The sequence below is a fragment of the Lepisosteus oculatus genome, chromosome 8, assembly GCF_040954835.1.
Source record: "Lepisosteus oculatus isolate fLepOcu1 chromosome 8, fLepOcu1.hap2, whole genome shotgun sequence".
Classification (NCBI taxonomy): Eukaryota; Metazoa; Chordata; class Actinopteri; order Semionotiformes; family Lepisosteidae; genus Lepisosteus; species Lepisosteus oculatus.
The window spans coordinates 53,290,463-53,308,552 of NC_090703.1; the positions used below are offsets into that span (position 1 = coordinate 53,290,463).

General features: G+C 35.2%; 1 protein-coding gene across 3 annotated transcripts in view; it reads left to right on the forward strand.

Annotated features, from left to right (window-relative positions):
* Positions 1–18,090, forward strand: part of aff2 (AF4/FMR2 family, member 2) — a 193,316-nt gene that overhangs the window by 94,065 nt on the left and 81,161 nt on the right. For 2 of the 3 annotated variants that reach the window (XM_015351809.2, XM_015351812.2), the window contains 2 exons: positions 6,636–6,680; positions 14,950–15,036. In XM_015351809.2, the coding sequence (XP_015207295.1) occupies positions 6,636–6,680; positions 14,950–15,036 (132 nt within the window). The remainder of the gene's footprint in view (positions 1–6,635; positions 6,681–14,949; positions 15,037–18,090) is intronic. The other variant, XM_015351811.2, reaches the window with a different exon arrangement.

The following is an 18,090-nucleotide window of genomic DNA, read 5'->3' on the forward strand; positions in this document are numbered from 1 at the left end:
AAAACATAATTCAATTAATATTTACTACACTTGTGAAAAACACATTCCATTTTGAAGAAAAAAAGATGACTTCTAAATACCTTTGGCTTGATTTTGAAGAGGAAAGAATTACTGATTTTAAGACTGTGACACTAGGAAAAAGTCTTGGTATTTGTCACATGGGTCACAGATTATAAGGAGGACATTCACAGATCGCAGGAAGTGCTGTTTTAAGTATCCAATATGAAATGCAGGAGATTTTGGCATGACAAAGCACTGGGAATGAAGTGTGAAAATCAGATTAAAGGTGTGAAAACACACACATCTCCAACAATAGGCAATATTGAAACACAAATATCTCAGCTAAAAGAAAGATGAGGGAATCATGAATTGAATTAACTGAAATATCTGATTACTAAAATCCTGCAGAAAATGAGTTTGTATACGTCTTAAGAAATTAGTTCTGGATTTCAGAATTGCTGGAACAAGCATATTAGCAAGTGGCATACTGTATAAAAATAAGATTTTTCCTTCTTTATATATAATTGCAGCAGAGCTTCATAATCACTGGCACCTTGCAAGTTAATATTTTATGCAATAAGTAATGATCACTTAAAATTAAATTTCTGATATGAAATTGATTGGTTATTGGAATCTGCCATGCTATTCATTGCATTAACCTCTTCACCACAGACCCCCACAACTTTAGATTAATTTGTATTTATTTTAACTGTGAACTTGATTTATGTAGTTTTATGCTCTCCCACAATGGTTCACCATTATGGTTCTGAGACTAGCCTGAGAGTTTGACGACTATTCGTGCTTTCCTCTATAATATACACACATCAGGGTTTTCATTCTGGGACTTGCATGTGCAGGAAAACTTGATATCTCCTGGAGATGTGATGCAGCTCTCGCTGACAACATTGTAAGCTCACAGGCTGCTTGAAGATCACAAAGGTCAGTATTGTGGGGTAGACCAAAGCTAATGTTGCCAAGGGTGCCCTGCACCTCTCTGGGCTTTTAAAATCTGATCTTCATAAAGTTCTAGCAGAGTATGACAGCCACGCATCATAAGGATCCTTCATACTGTATATCTAAAGTCTATTGGGATCTTTCTCAGATGTGCTATAAATGCAGGTAATTCATATTATTTACATCTGGTTATTCATAACCAAAGACACAATTATGTCTTTAGCTATCAGGACTTCATCCATTACCTACACAAAACTGACACACAGAAGTCCTTTTCAGGTCTTTCTTTCTATATATTAAATATTACCCATTTGTTACTAAAGCTGCTGGGCCACCTCTTTAAGCACAATTTGAGTTGTGCTGAGAATATCGCAGCTGTTGGGGACTTTGATACTGTTAAAAAAAATCTTATCTGTTGCTGACGTGTAGCCATTTTCTGAACAGCTATTTCTGAGAAAACGTATTTCTGCCCCAGTAATTGCTTGTGCAATATTCTCCGGATCTCCACATAATTCAAAGGAATAGGTCTTCTTTTTGCTGAAAGGTTTCTGCAGTCTTGCAGAACGAGGTGACTGACACATTTTTCCAGAGTGCTGCATTGAAAAAAGAACTTTCAGAGATTAGTGCCACTTGAAGCGATCATTGCATCTGCCAATTAAAAGCCTTTTTATTATTTTTGAAAGAAACAAACCCCTCAGATGTAGTGCTTGCTGTAATACATAATGAGATACATATGGCTAAAAATCACTATTCTTTTTCCAAGGATGTTTAAAATCACCAATTTTTTTTTTTTAACTGAAGATGTAATAATTGTTAGAATTGTTATCTTAAATTTATAATAGCTATTTGTCCTCTTTGGTCCTCTGTTAAGATTTATTTTCTTAATTTGATATGAATATACTAATTTAAGTTAACTTCATAGTATTACAGTTTAATAGTGCAATATCACTTTATAAATTAGCATGCTCCATTATCATTATATCTCATTATATCTCTTCACTAAAGACCTCTATTGTTAGCATGAGCACCAAATACATCAATTTTCTTACCTTATCAGCATGGGTACCTCCAAGCACACAAAATATGTTTAGGTTCCCCAGAAGGGGTCCACACCCTAAATTTAAATATCAGCGTGATGCACACTAATACCCTGCAACTTACAATTGGCAACCCACTGAAGCTATGCAGGTGTGAGCCTGGTCAGTACCTGGATGGGAGACCTGGGAAAAAGGTTGCTGCTGGAAGAGGTGTTAGTGAGGCCAGCAGGGGGTGCTCACCCTGCAGTCCATGTGGGTCCTAATGCCCCAGTATAGTGACGGGGACACTATACTGTAAACAAGTGCCGTCTTACGGCTGAGACGTAAAACTACGGTCCTGACTCTCTGTGGTCATTAAAAATCCCAGGGTGTTTCTTGAAAAGAGTAGGGGTGTAACCCTGGTGTCCTGGCCAAATTTCCCATGCTTCCTAATAATCCCTCTCTATGAATTGGCTACATTACTTTGTTCTCCCCCCCCAACAGCAGGCGGAGCGACGTGTCGGTTGGAGTATTCTCGGTCGCATTTAATGGCAACGTCAGCTCAAAGATTAGGTTCAAACCGCCAAATGGAGACTGGTGTGCCGACAAGCGGACCCTGTTGATCCGGGATTAACGCTAGGATGAGAGAGCGTGATGCACATTAATAACCTACCAACTAGTTTGTTTTGTCACAAATCTTCCATGTTCCAGTGTTCCAAGGCTGATATTACATGTTTCAAAGCTTCAAATATCACACACTGTAGTTCTAGGGCATCAGCCTTTTAATACTTATTAGCTTTTAGTTTTCAAGGATTAGAATAATTTGCTCAAACTCAGCAATAAAATGTATGGTAGTGCTTGGCTGTTCACTGAAAGTTCTGCTTGAGTTATGGCACTGGAATTGCCTCTATGATTTACTGTGAAACATGGTACCTGATTCCAGCACCTGCTCTATTGAATGACAAAACTGAGTATCCAAGAGAAATCATTTGTAAACCAATTCAATCTTTTTGTAATGGAGGGTATATGAAGGACCCCTGCTGGAGACAGGAAATAAGATCTCAGCTGGACAGTTCTGCATAAGCTATTTGTGGTAAAATAAAATTTGAAAATAAGAAAAAATGAAGGTGAAACGTAAACGTTAATGGAGCCTTAAATATATTCTTTTACTCTCCTACCTTATTAAATTTATCAAAAGCACTTTTTATTTTGTTTACACTGTACTATAGGTGCAAATGTAGTTTATCCTGTGACAACAAAAGACTTTTGAAAATTCAAGGATGTTAATATTGAGACCATTTCCTGGAAGAATATCTAATATAGAGAATCTCTAACATAGATTTAAATTGAGTTTCTCTACATACAAAGTAAGACATATTTTTAAAATTATTAACAGTATTATAATTATTTAGTGAAATGTGTTTTTAATATTGAGTGAAGAACACTTTTTATTTTGTGTTATATATATTTACATAGCTCACCTGAGGTTTATCGTGAAATACAAGTTTCAGAGTAATATTCTGTACAGTAACACTTGGTGTGTTGTATTAAAGAAAAGAAAAAATCTAATAAGATTCCCTTTGTAAAAGAATGAACACTGTTTCCATGGGAACAGAATATTAACTGCTGCCCTTCAGCAAACAGGAAGTTTATGGATTTACAAAGGCTTGTGTGTTAGTAGTGTTTACGTACAAAACTCTAGGGTGTCAGTTGGTCATTGCAAAACGTATGAGTTATTAGGTTTTCTTTTGGTTCACTCTAATTCTTGTTTCTGTCTCGCCTTATCAAGCAATTGATAAAAATCTTTAGTCGCTGGCACCGATTAGATCTTTACTTTGACAGCAACAAATCCAGCAAATTATAGCTGTGCCTTTTGTAAAAGTAAGGTATAAGCCTTGGGTCATGGAGCTCCAGGAATATAGACCACACCTTGGTGAAGGTGAGGCCTGAGGCAATCCTCATCATCCAATTGTGCTCTTTCTTAAGGTTTTAAAATGCAAAACGTCCCAATAAACATACATGTATAATTTATTTTTCTGAAGTAATAGAAAAAGAAATGAAATTGCATAATCCAGGATGGTCTATACAACATCGCAGATGCATACAGTAAATGCTAAAAATTGATGGATTTGAAATTTTTTTTAAAGTATAGTAATTAATGGCCTTCTACTAAGAGACAAGTAGGCAAGTTATACAATACATACACCACTCATGCAGTTCTGGCATATATATCACATCAGGGGAAATTTTAATGCCTCAAGCTTTATTACCCCAGGCATGGTATACACTATATCCCCAGAACAGGGTAGTTTCCTTAGTTTTCCTTTTAATTAAGAAAAATCTATAATAATGCACATAATGAACAATTATATACTTCAAAATAAGCAATTTATTTTAAAATAAAAATAAGTAGACTTTTTATTGTCTGTAGATAAATACTTGCAATTCCTATTCCTATTCCTATTCCTGCTCTCCATTGAACAGGTGATAATCTCAGCTGCATTCAGAAGTCAGCCTACAGTAACAGTTGTAAAATGAAGCTATACAGTAGATCTAAAAAAATAACATGATTATTCATCAAAATTATTCATCCATTACTTGTTATATTGGAGTCTGGTGGATATCTGAGTTGATTACCCCATAGATCCACAAACTGTATCCTCTGTTGTATATCACTTTTCAATCAAAGTCTCCTTATAGAGCATTTTGGAGAGTGTGATGGGTAAGGAAAGTGTTTTACCATAAGGTTAGATTTGTGAGTGATTTTCATTTGTGACTAATTTTACTCCACTCTGGGTGCCCTATTTCCTCACATTTACCATGGCCTGAGAAAAAATGAGTAAACAGCTTGTCACACATCAATAAGAGAAGATTTCTAATTCAGAATGTGGCACAATACCATTTGGCAGAAGCCCCCACGGACTTCTCTGCCTTTCTAAAAATTGTCCTTAAAACCAAGTGACCTTTTTCTGAGAAAGATTGCCTCAGTTCATGCTGGTGGCACAATGACATCATTCAAAGAGCATTGAAGACAACCCAAACTGCTGTGTGAGACTGGCTTCTTCAGCCCACTGACTGCGGTGAACCTTAGTGACTGCACTGCAGTCATTACCGACAGGGCTATAAGCTTTCTTGCTTTCTTGGAAATTGCAGGATTAAAACAAACTCTTCTTGGTTTTCATTATAATACCATATAGCACACATTATATATTATACATGTATAAGCCTTGGATAACATTTAGTGAATTAAGACAGCTTTTTTGTAATTCTAAACAAATGCATGAGGAACTTATATTCTAGGTCTATGATATCCATAATATTAAAACTTTAACTGAAAAATCAATATAAGGATCTAAGGGTTAAGCCACTACTGTACATGCTGGTTGTGATGTCACCACATGTCTGAACGTGCACATTGACAAGGTTCTGAAATCTCCACAAGCACACTTTTTTTTCTGTTGCGTACAATGAGAGCAGAGACTCAGCTGGTTGTAAATCTTCTTTTTTCACTTTACCATGTTCATGACAGGAATAAACCGGACAAACCCAAACATGTGAGGTCCAACTAATAAGTCATGTACCTCTCATAAAAAAATAAGATGCCAAAGGAACCCATCTGTAGTTTTTTCTAGTAACAGCTTTGTTTAGTCAGTTGTCTACTTTGATTTGTAGGGGAATCATCTTCTGGCCTTAAATTAGTTACTGACAAAACTCCATACTTTGCTCACCTCGGTAAGTGTGCAAATAAATTGACCCTAAATCCTATAACTTTAGTACTGAGCCTGGAATCACTCAGGAAGAGATATATTGTTGCTGTCTTGAGATGAGCACGGGCTCAGAGTATATTGATTGGTGGAGGAAACTATGCATAGCTTTGTCATCAGCTCACAGTAAACATGCCCTAGTATGATGTTTTATGTTTTGTAGGAATTCATTGTGTTTTTGACCATGATAATCAGCAATTCACATAGGTATTAGGAGATGGGCAAGGCAATACTCATTGGTGCCTTTGCAGTTCAAGGTTTGTCTGATGAATCAATAGATTTAGCAATAAAAAAACTGTACAGTATAACAAATATAACATGTACAGTATATCACCTATAGTTACTGTATTAATAGTTTTACTTAGTAAGATGTTTTAATCTTCTAAGTGTTTTATCATTTATTTTAAAGGAGTTAGAGAGAGGATCTTTGTCAGTATGCAACCTTCAATGGAAGAAATAGATCTTTATTTCACGGTGAAAAATGATTGGAAAATGCACACATGAAAATGTTTTGAAGTGCAAATATGAGCATTTATAAGAGCACTTTATTTTTAAGACTTTTTTAATTGTTAATGGTTTCATTTTCAATATAAGAAGGTAACCCTCTTAAAAGTGTGTTATTGAAATAATATGATTGTCTCCTTTTAGTTAAGCAAATTTCAATCTTTAAAAGTATGTTATTTAGTGGTTCACTTTTGCCAGATTTTGTAAGGGAAATCTAACTTTTTAAGCTAGTTCAGCTTCTGTGTCTGTGTCAGTGTAATGTCCACATAGAAGAAATAAATCATGTATCCTCTTTTTAAAAATTATACCATGTTTTTAATCATTAGAAACATGATTACTTTTTTATCTACTGTCATTTCAAACTTTTTTTCTAAACAACCTTTTTTTATTTCTTCAGGTTAGCCTTTCAAATGAATCCAGCTGTGTGGAAGAAATTCTTCGGGTGAGAATGGTTTGCTTTCTTTCATCTGCACTAATTAAACATTGTAATATCTAAGGACACACAGCCTCTTCTCTTTCCAAAAAAAAAGTTTCTAGGTAAAGTGGTACAAGCAAAACGTTACTGTTTGTTCCTGTGTAAAGAATTCTAGTCCCTGCAAAGACAAAGACTTAACATTCAATTCTATTTTTCTTTACATATAAAAAATCCCAAGAGGATCAAAAGAGACCAGAAGAGCACTGAAGGATGTTAGGCTTTTATCTGTTTGCCTAGAGGGATTCTTTTTTGGAAAAAGGAAAAATAAGTGTTCTTTTCATTTTCACCTTCCAAGGAAACAGAGTATCTGATTCCTCTGCTGTCTTGCTACTAGATAGATGGTATATTAATCCCTCCAGCTCAACACACAATGAGGGACCTGTGACATTTTCACCAGAGGGATATGTTTGACCCCCAGAGAGTCTCTAGTTTTTGGTGTCTAATATTTTGCTTAAGTTTACAAGTTGGCACCTTTCTTGATTGTATTTGTGTGCACAGACTGAGGCTGACGTGGGTGATTAAAATGAACATGTTCATGAGCTTTTATTCATGGCTTCGGATCTATTTTGTAACTGCACACCATGGTGAGTCTGTATGAGGGTGGCACTCGTGTCACAAATAGCTGCTGAACAGAGCTAGTTTATGGTCAGGGAGGATTTACATGAGGGGAATTTTAAAATGATAAAACAGACGTCATTTGAAGAGTAAGTAACGAGTTGCCTGACCTGGAGAATTATGTGAACCTGTCAAATATGGGAACCCGTCGGGAAGAAGATGATGTCAAATTATGGTTACCAGGCAACCCAGTGTTTAGCTGTCAAAAAGAATGAATTAGAGAGGCCACTTTTAAATAGCTGAGTAAATAACTGAATCCTTGCCTGCCTGTAGGTGCATTATATAAGGATGTGAGAGGCTTATGGCTCCTGCTTCATAAAATGGCATGAACCTTCACCCTGAACAGATCAGCAAGGGCCATTGCATCACTCTTAATTGATGTCTTAAAAAAGAGAATGGTTATACATTAGTAATTACATTTGCGTTTCAAATTCTACCAGCTGTACTATTACAGTATATCTCTCATATGCATTAAGCAATATTTGTGTCTGGAGTCCTTCAGCAATACAGAGAGACTAGAATATGTGTTATTGGGGAATAATTACAAGAACCACCATTTCATTATGTTGTGTTATTTGTAAGTGATTCATTCAATGCCTTTTCTCAGTTGAAGTTTCAGGTGTTTTGTCTTACTGACCTGTGCTGATCATAATACCTGACATTCAGTGATGAGGAACACATTTCACAGTTACACCTTCTGTACACAATAATAATTTTAGCTATGAAAATATGTATATCTATTAAAAACTATATGTGTTTTATATATTTGGTGACTTCCAGATTCAGTCAAAGGACTTTTATCAGACCTCGGGGGCAATTGACTTTCAGACAGTGTTCAAGTTGTGCTGTTCCTGCTTCTTTGGCACACATGCACTCCCGTTGTTGTCCAAGGACCATGTGCATCTTTCCTATTAAGTATTTAACAGTTCTCACTGTTAGCTGGAAGAGACTACAATATTTACAATATGACTTCTCCCTTATACAACTAGCAGGGCTCCCTTATACAAATCCCTTACATCTAGCTGGTTGGGTAAATTCCCCATCTACACATACTTACTAAAATATCAATCACAACAAAAAACTGTGCCCTCTTGTGGTCACCTATGTGTAGCTGCATCAGTTACATTTCTTCCGCCACTGCTCAGCGCCTCTGCAACAGTGTATACAGTTTCCATCAAACAGTGGCAAGATTCATGCAATGGAAACTTAGAAATTTCACACAAACAAATTGGGAGAAATCTGTTAAACAGGGTTGTTTTGTGTGTGGATGAAAAAGAAACAGGTTTACATGATATTAAAATTTATTTACATTATATTTTTAATAAAACACAAAAAAAGAAAAAGACAGAAGTATTAGTTGAGGCACCTTTAACAATATTATTTATAATACAATTGAATTTTTTTTTTTTTTTTTATAATTCATCTGCTTGTTCTTGGTAAAAAAAGTATTCTTTTTCTCAGACCACGGGGCACTGTCACAGTACCAAGAGTTGAATTCTTCTTGGTGATAGAAACCGATATTCTGTTGCTCAGAAATCTTGTACATTCTACAGTTTAGAATGATACATTTCTGCCTTTTGACACTATGACTTATGGGAATAGAGATTTCGTGACAGAAAACATCCTATTCCTGATCCTTAAGAATCTTGTACTTGTACATACCATGTATACCATAAACAAGAGGGAATACTGTATCTGTCACAGTGAAGCCACATCAGATTGTCAAATGTATAATTATGTGATTGTGTGCCTTAATGTGTTTGTTTTATGGTAGACAGATGTGGGGTGATTTGTTATATTTCCCTCCAATGTTAACAGTGAGCAGGACTCCTGTACATGTGACTAATTTTTGCACTCTCCTTGTACCCATTATATGTTTCTAGCCAGAATTTAAATGTTATCAGCTCACAGAGGCAATAGAGAGGTGTAAATATGTGAATCATGTCTATATTATGGCAGGATAAGTAATCTGGTTTGTTAATTATCCTGTTTGTTCATTTATTATGTATGCTGAATCTTCTTAGTTACATATGAGACACATTTGTACGTGGTTCGACTTTGTGATCAGATTTGGAAGAGTGAGCTGTTGGTTAAAGCTCAGTGAAGAAGCTGCAGTTAACCATGTCACTCAAAGTTACAATATTGTAACTGAAGGCTAGTCAGTATTGTATCTCCAAGAACTGTGCTTGCTAAAACTCACTGAACTTACTGCCTCTGAAGTTTGTCATACAGTATGTGAACTTCTGACTGCTTTTGACCGTTTTCCTCAGTATTCTAAGAGTAAATAAGAAAAAAGAAATATCCAGGTTCTTCATTTTAGATGGTGAGATTTCATTTTTGGAGTATTGCATTTATATCAATTGCTTTCATTAAAAAAAAAATCAGCAAGTTTATCAGCATGTTATATTTTGTTTTTATGTCATGTCTTCCCTAAGAAAGTACATGTGTTTAGCTCCTCTTGCATTTCATATACATTTTTTTCACAATAAATATAATATATAAAAGTAAAAAAAAAATCGTATCCTTGTGTAGTATTTGATATGTTTAAGTGACTATGTGAAGTGTTTTGATTAATCAGATTGGAGGCTGAAGGATGTGAACTTTGAAGTAGAATCTAGGTTGACAGATTTATTCTGGATTCTTCCTTTGCATTAGCTGGTTTCTCCTTCAGAATCTTTCAATTTCTCTCTTTTCCCCATTACCATTCACTTTGCAGGAATTCACACTACATGATAGTGGAGAGGCTTTTTGGCTTTAGAAACATGTCACATATGTATAATTAGCCTTCAGATCCCACTGCGTTGATTTATGACAGCCAGATAAATGCCACTGTGGGTAGCTCACAAATCCCTGACTGGAGCGGCAAGCTTTTACAGAATAGAGGACTGAGAAACAGAGCTGTCCTCTCCTACTCATCCCCACCCAACCCCAAGCCAAGTCCCAAGAAAAGAGAAAAGGCAGACTGTCGGGAGCCTATTGCAGGAAACAATAGAGACTGCTACTGGGGATTAGAGCTGAAAAGCAATATATATATACATATAGATTTATTTTATACTGTATATATATATAAGAAATGGCCGGCTATTATCAATCCTATTAAAGGATGAAGGTCTCTTCAATGAGGGAATTACCCATGACTCATCATGCTGGTCATGTGAATTGGAGTACTGGTGGGAAATGGGACTTCATGCTGTTCTGTTACTAGCACTGTGCTTTGCCACGTGAAATATCCACATTTACACTGTATTTATACACTCAGGGGTATGCTCATGTAATGATATATTATTTACCTATACTGTTTATTTACCCAGTATTCTTGTATCAGGGAAAGTCACAATATTATTATTTTTTTCTTATTTACAGGTATAAGCATGTTTATTGAAGATTTGCAATGTATGAGTTATTGAGTTATGTGAGCACACTATACAGGCTTACACACCTTCAATAAATACAGTTTTTGTGAGGAAAATAGATTGTGATCATTTAGTAATTTTTCAAGAATTCCGTAGATACCCAGGCTTAAAAGCTATCACAACAACAGTCACAGCCTGGCCCGTCAGTATATTTTTTATATTTGCCACACTCCATTAGTGTGGAGGATGTTCCCAAAATTTGCCACAAATAAACACAATTAAGTTAAGTTAAAGTTTGGTTGTGTACATATATGCTCTAAATTCACTATGTCAGTTTGAGTATTGAGCTTAAAAGGTATACATTAAGTTTAAATGTTGCTAGCATCTTTAAAAAAGAATATACAAATAAGAAAAAATGTTTAAACAGTCCTAATGTACATTCCTTTTTATCTTCTAAAACAATTTGAAACTGCAAATGGAAACCCATAGTTCAGTTAGTTTTTTTCTGTCTTTAACATCAAACAATTTCTGGGAATAGTACAGTGCTACCAAGTGTCCATATAAATTATACAAATTGTACGGAGAATTGTAAAGAGTAAAGCCATTAATCAACACATGAGGTGAGGCTTTGTTAGCTTAGTGGTAAAAAGACAAAAGAACTATTCAGACACTGTCTCTCTACTAGCATGAACATGAATAATAACAGGTACTTCTTACTGCTTGATGAAGCCTTCTATAATAAATAGCACTGTAGTGGCCGATGAGAAAATGAGCACTGGGTGGTCTTCCCAAACTTGAATTTGACCCTCCATTTTATATACTTAATAAAATTCAGTTTACTGCCCTTATTATAATGATCACAGAGTTACTTGAGGATTTTGAGGAGATAGCATCTCCTATCTTGAGGAGATAGCATCTCCTTCTTGGTGGTTGCTCTAGACTTTAGGTAAATTTTATTTGATAACAATAGCTTGAATTTATTCTTTAAATTTCTCACACCTGAACAACAAGTTAAATAAATATGTGCAAAGAATCCAAATGCATTTTTAAGTATGTAAGAATAAACGTTTTGATTATTATAATGTCCTCACTGCCATAACATCTGTGCATATTAGAAAATAGGACTCATGGACTGGCAATTTCAGATACAGTGGCAAACCATGAGCTTACAAATTTGTAAGGGAAGATGATAATTGCTAACTACTAGTTGAAGACTCTCATATTATAAAGAAATGTGCAGAGAGAAGAATTGTCTAAAATAATGCATTTTTTAGTCATTTTCTTAGTTGGTGTTGATACTGTATAGTATACAGAAAAACAGATTCATCATGACATGGTACACCATTTAGCAAAATATGTAGGCAGATAAGAAAAAATACTGCATTTAATATACTGGTATAACATCATAGTAGTGTTGCATGTATCAAAAGCATAGTGCTCACACTGCTGCTTATCCAGCTTTCATTATCCAGGGTGACCCAAGTGTTAAAGTTGTGTAAAGGATTCATTTTCTCAGGCTTGTGCCCTCACCACTCCCGCCCCAGTTCGCCCCTCCACCGCATGGGCTTGAACCCAGGAGTCGGTCAACAGGGGTCTTGCCGGCTGAGCTAAAGAAGACCTTCTTCAGCCCGGGCAGCCAAGATCCCTGTTGTGCGCAGGGGCGTATTCGTTACAGTTGTTATCAAGAATAAAAAGGATAACATGACATCTCTGAAGAAACAGGTTTTATCAACCAGGTGTACTGTCAGAATGTTTCACTGTACTATTCAGTGGTAGCTTTTGGGTTTCCCAGAGAATTTAAATCTTCTTATCTGTGAAGCAATAAAATGTGTACTTTATATTATTTCAATCAGCATTAACATGCTTTATGCTTACCATTGTACTTTAAATAATAAGTACTGTATATCATCCTGTTTCTTCCATATTTTCTTTGGCAAGATGCTTACTTAAAATTTAACTAACTTTTTCTTCTGATATTTTTGCATAACAGGAATTATTTATATATATATTACAAGATGTCTATTTTGTGATTTTACTCCACATCAGGAAGAAATAGGCAATCCATGTTACCACAATTCAAGTAATATCTTTCGACAATTTTAAGTGTCAATTTAGCTATTTTATTACTATTTACTACGGACAAATAGTGTGTTTAAACCATTAAAGGAGAATAAAAACTTTTTCTTTAAGTCTTTTTTTTATTTTCATCATTAATGCTGTTAATATATAATGTTCTCAAAGTGTGTAACTGAGATTTTGTACTATTAATTTAACCCTTGTTTTTTAATTACAATATTGTTGTCATTAGCATTTAAAAGAAAGTCCAATATTTGATGGCCAGTAGTCCTTATATTTAACAAAACCTTATTTTTTTTGGAAACAAAATATACTGTTGATTCAATTTAAACTGACATAACTTGGTACTAGTACTATAAGTACTTGGTTGTACTAGGTAATGTTATTTAGGTATCATCCACTGTGATTAGTCCTAGAAATGTCTATTTAACATATTGCATTATGTTTTAGAATTGTTCATGTCCTCCTTTTTTTTCCTTTTAATTTTGGCTCTGTGTGGATCAGTGACCTAATCCACACATTATGTAGATGAACAATATGTAAAATACACAGGATTTATATTTCCAAGGATTTTGTTTCTGGGGTATTTCTGGCTGACAATATTTTAGTTTTACAACAATTATTTTAGTCTTAAATTAGGCATCCCTTCTTCGTTTCATCTTTGAAAAGTGTGGAAACTGAGTAAAGGCATCCATATTCTTGGGTTTTACAATATTTGTTACATATTCTCTGGTTTTATTATTTTTTGTATGCATTTTTACCACAATTTATGTAATTTAAATAAGACTCTGGTTGTTGCTAATATTGTGATTCCTACCAGTAGATAACACAGCTTGACTCTGCCTTTCTGCAGCCACATCCCTTCTGTCACTTGGGAAGGATCATAGATTCAGAGGCAACGGCAAGATTGCTGTAGCTTTCATCATTCCTGGATTGCCAGCATGCAGCAACAGTGGCTGCACATTTCAGTAGACCAGCACCCTGTTGCAACTGGCTTCCGTAAAGTTCTTTGAGCTGACGTTAAGCAGAAAGATAATTGTCTGTGGCAAATACCTTTCAGTTTGAATGCTGAATAATCTATGGACTACAATGATATCATCTTAATGTTGGTTATTATGTAGTTATAATTTACTCTGGTTGAACTAGCAATTTCTGCAGGAAATGCAATTAAGTTTTCCCAGCACCTGAATGCTGTGAGGTCAAGAGGTAATACTAACAGACTTGTTACTTTCAGAGAATAGCAGTCCTCATCTGCAGGTTGTGATAGATTGCAGTGGAGCAGGTTTCAGGCAGTTACACCAGCAGTTCAACTGAGAACTGATTTGTTATAATGGGTTCATTTTATCGAGAATATGTTAGAGCACTTTTTGTAGTTATTGCCAGTATACACTAGCACATACAGAGTACAGTACTTTATACCCACATTTATTGTACAGAATTATTTAGCCTGTACTGTATGTTAAATAATAAGAAAAAATGTTTAATCATTCCTTCACACATGTTCCCTTAAATAAACCTGCATCAATAAATTATGCAGTTTGCATTCTCATTAAAAGAGAGAAAATAAATATACAGTACTATTTAGAAAGGGTGATGAATAAAATACATGCAAAATGAATTAACTGGAATGTATGAAGTGCATGGGATATGTAAGGACTACTTTGGCTGTCTTGTGAATCAAAACAAACATGTAGTGAAAACTGAAATCTTTTGTGAGGTTTTCTAGATTACATTTGATCAGCCCCAGGCTATCAACAGCAGAATACTGCAGACACCCACACATGTCTAATATAGCATGGAATATCTCACCTCTGAACAAACCTCTACAGGCAAAGCTCATATATTGCTCTGTCACCAAGGCATAATGATCTTTTTGAAGTTTGGAACTTGTGAAACATTAAAGGGGGTAGATTTTAGGGGAGATAGAAAAAAATAAATAAATATACACCAATTAAATGCGAGGTTAAGGAGCCCATTATGCTTTAGTTTCTGTCTCTGCCATTAATATGTATGAGCCTTCTGCGGCCTGAGCTGCAGTAATTATGATAGAACTGTTTGCCATCCTTGACTCATATGAATATATTTCAGCATTAATGGTGCTCCAGCACATGCAGGGCAAACCAAGCAGCGCATTAAGATGGAGACTAGTGTGTACTGTTAAATGAAGGTGACGTATCATTTTCCTCTCTCAGGAGATGACCCATTCCTGGCCTCCTCCCTTGACTGCCATTCACACACCAGGCAAAGCGGATCAGACCAAGTTTCCTATCCCATCCAAGGTAAGCAAACAAGTTTCAAAGTTCACTCTTCAGACATGAGGACACATGATAAGTTTAATGTCTTTAAGAAGAAAAATCTTTCACAACTCCAAAGAAAGATTACCCAAAGCACAGTGCTTATGTTTTCTTTCAGAGTGTACACATTAAAATAGAAGACTCAAGCACACAGTAATAAGCCATAGACAACAAAGTAAAAAGTTAAATTATTATTAATTTACTTTGTAAAATGCTGTAATTAATCATTTTTTTCTGTAAAATATCTTTATTGATAAACTTTATTAGAACAGTTCCTTTTGTATCTAGCAAGATATTGTAATTATTATCCTTGATGGACACATTTATATGTGCAGCAAATTGTTATGTCCTCCAGTAAGGTATTTCTTACTAAGTGTGATCAGATATAGTTATAGACACATTACACATAGCTATTACCAAATCTTATAGTATGCACCTTTTAAAAAAACTGTACTGCTACTGTAAACATTTGTCTGCATCCGTGTCAGCTTGCAGTATAGTATAGATTGAAGTACAGTAAAAGTATAGATTGTGTGCTTAGGAAGAACTGTTATCCAGCAGTTTGCTCAGTAATACTTGTTTAATATACCAAATATTGGAAGACTGTAAATTTAATTAAATGAAGTTATCCATTAAGACATTAATTTGCCATACCTGCTTATACAATATCGCTGTGATCGATACACTGGAACCTCACTAGCTTCAGTTATATTGTAGGTAATGGGATTATAAAACATTGTGAATTTTGGTATTATCACATTTTAAGGTCTATAAAGTCAGCAGAAGGAGAATGTACTGCATTAAGCAACAATCCAGTTATTGCTGATTATGGTATGTGATCTCTCTAAGGCTTGAATGAATTTTTAAATTGTACTTTTGATCTGTACTGTATTTCTGTAATAAGCCACAGAAATGGGACTCATCTTTGGTCAGCTAATCCAACTTTGTTGCCATCATTCTTTGGTAACAATAAAATAATGTAGCATTATGATTAAGATATCCATGGATATACATTACAAGGTTCCTAGCCATCAAATTGTTTTTTACGCAATCAGCATCCCTGAAGTTGCACATGATAAGTCCTGAATTCACTTTTATTGTATTCACCAATGTTACATGAAGACACAATTAACTCCCCTCAGGGGGAAAAAAGAGAAAAGTATCATCAGTGATATAAGTCACTGGAGTGCTTGCCTGTCAGATTTTTAGATCCTTGAAATAAACTGAAACATACAGATGTTCCCAGTAGAACAAAACAGGCAGTATCCTCAAAACTAAAGAAGTGAACAAAGAGAACATAGTCATCAGAAAAATTGTACTTTCAAAGAACACATCAAGTTACTTTCCTATCTATACTGAAGTTGGTGAGTGGAAGGGAATTTTATCAGCTACTCGGCGTCTTACTTGTAACATATCTCCTCTTAATAAGCACAACTTTCAATTGAGTGCCAAGATCCTCTTGAAAACACAATGTTTGTATTTTAGCGTATACTGTATTACAGTGAAAAAGTGTAGTCCTCAATACACTCACCCTTCATTATTAGCAGATGCTGTGTCTGAAGCCCAGTGGAGACTTTCTGGGCAGAATTTAGCACCCCTGTCCTCACACCTCACACTATGCTTCTGAAGAAGAGTATGCTCCCCCATGGGGCAGTGCACTTGATGTGGTCCATCTACAGTGAGGATATATGAAATTATTGCTACAGCAAAGAATTAGCTGTAAGGTTTCATTGTAGTAACTATCATGTAGACAGCATTCAGTGACAGAAACTGAGCTCACTATTAACTTATTTTTGTAAGTATGAAATTAGAGTAGTGAATGAAACACTTTTGCAATATTATAAGTAATCTACCCATTTAGGGCAAAAACAACAAGAGTAATATGATTATTTTGAACACTGATGAAAAGAAAGATACTGGAGATTATAAGTATTATATTGAAAAATAATTATGGTTGAAAGTGATGAATATAGAAGACAATTTGCTGTACTTTCTTTTTTAACTCTTGCAAAATGTATAATTTAAAGAAGCAAGTAATAGAAAATAGAAGCAGAATTTTTTTTTTACAAATTATAGTGTATTGATGTTTTTCCAATGCTAAAATCCATTTGCGTTTGGTCACAATGCAGTGGCAGCTAGAATTGACTTGGAAAGCTGTGGAGTGGAGCCAGAACTAGGTCCAGAATTATCTCACAGATTATAACTGGATGTTGTTTTTGTTCAAATTGTTTCTATTCTACTATCCTTTTATATTGTGCTCTCAGTGAATATGGGACACTCTGGATTTGTGTTTGCCATGAGAAAGTATTCTGGGAAATTGCAGTTGAGTCAAAAGATGTATGTTTGAAAAAAAATCTAAAATGCATAACCTTGGACTTTTCCAAATGTCCAAAAACAGGACAATAAATCAATGATAAAATGTAATTTTCTACCACATACGTTTGTGTGTGTTTATAGCAGTGCTTAACGTTTGTCACACTGACTGTTTATCTGCCAGATCCCCCCCCCCCAGCAAACAATGATCAGGAAAATTTTTATTGTGTTTCATTGTATAATCTGTGGGAAATTAGCATGTTCGGGGAGTTATGTGAAAACATAATTTAATTTGCTCCCCTGGCACATGCCTATTTTTATGTCAGAGTTAAGATAATACTGTAAATATTATTTTAAAATGAAAAAAAAATCTACAAAGGTGGACTGTTTGGTCTAGTAGAATGTTTGAGTGGAGGTTTAAAAAGCATCTGGAAACAATAGGATTATGCTTTGATAATACCAACACAATTTGACTGTTTTCTTGGGAGTAGTTCATAGTAGTTTGTAGCACACTAAGAAGTAATAAGTCAGTGGTTGTAGTGAAAACTGTTATCTTGGTATTTTCAAAATGATCACACTCACCTCCACTGGAAATGCTGAATGTAAGCAGTAGAAATTTGCAGCACAAGGCTGCCTGACAGAGGTAAGGCTTAACATTTCCATATCTTACAGTCCATCACTGTGCTGTCCTGCTGTTCATAGCCCATGTGTCTGGGGCCTAGTCTC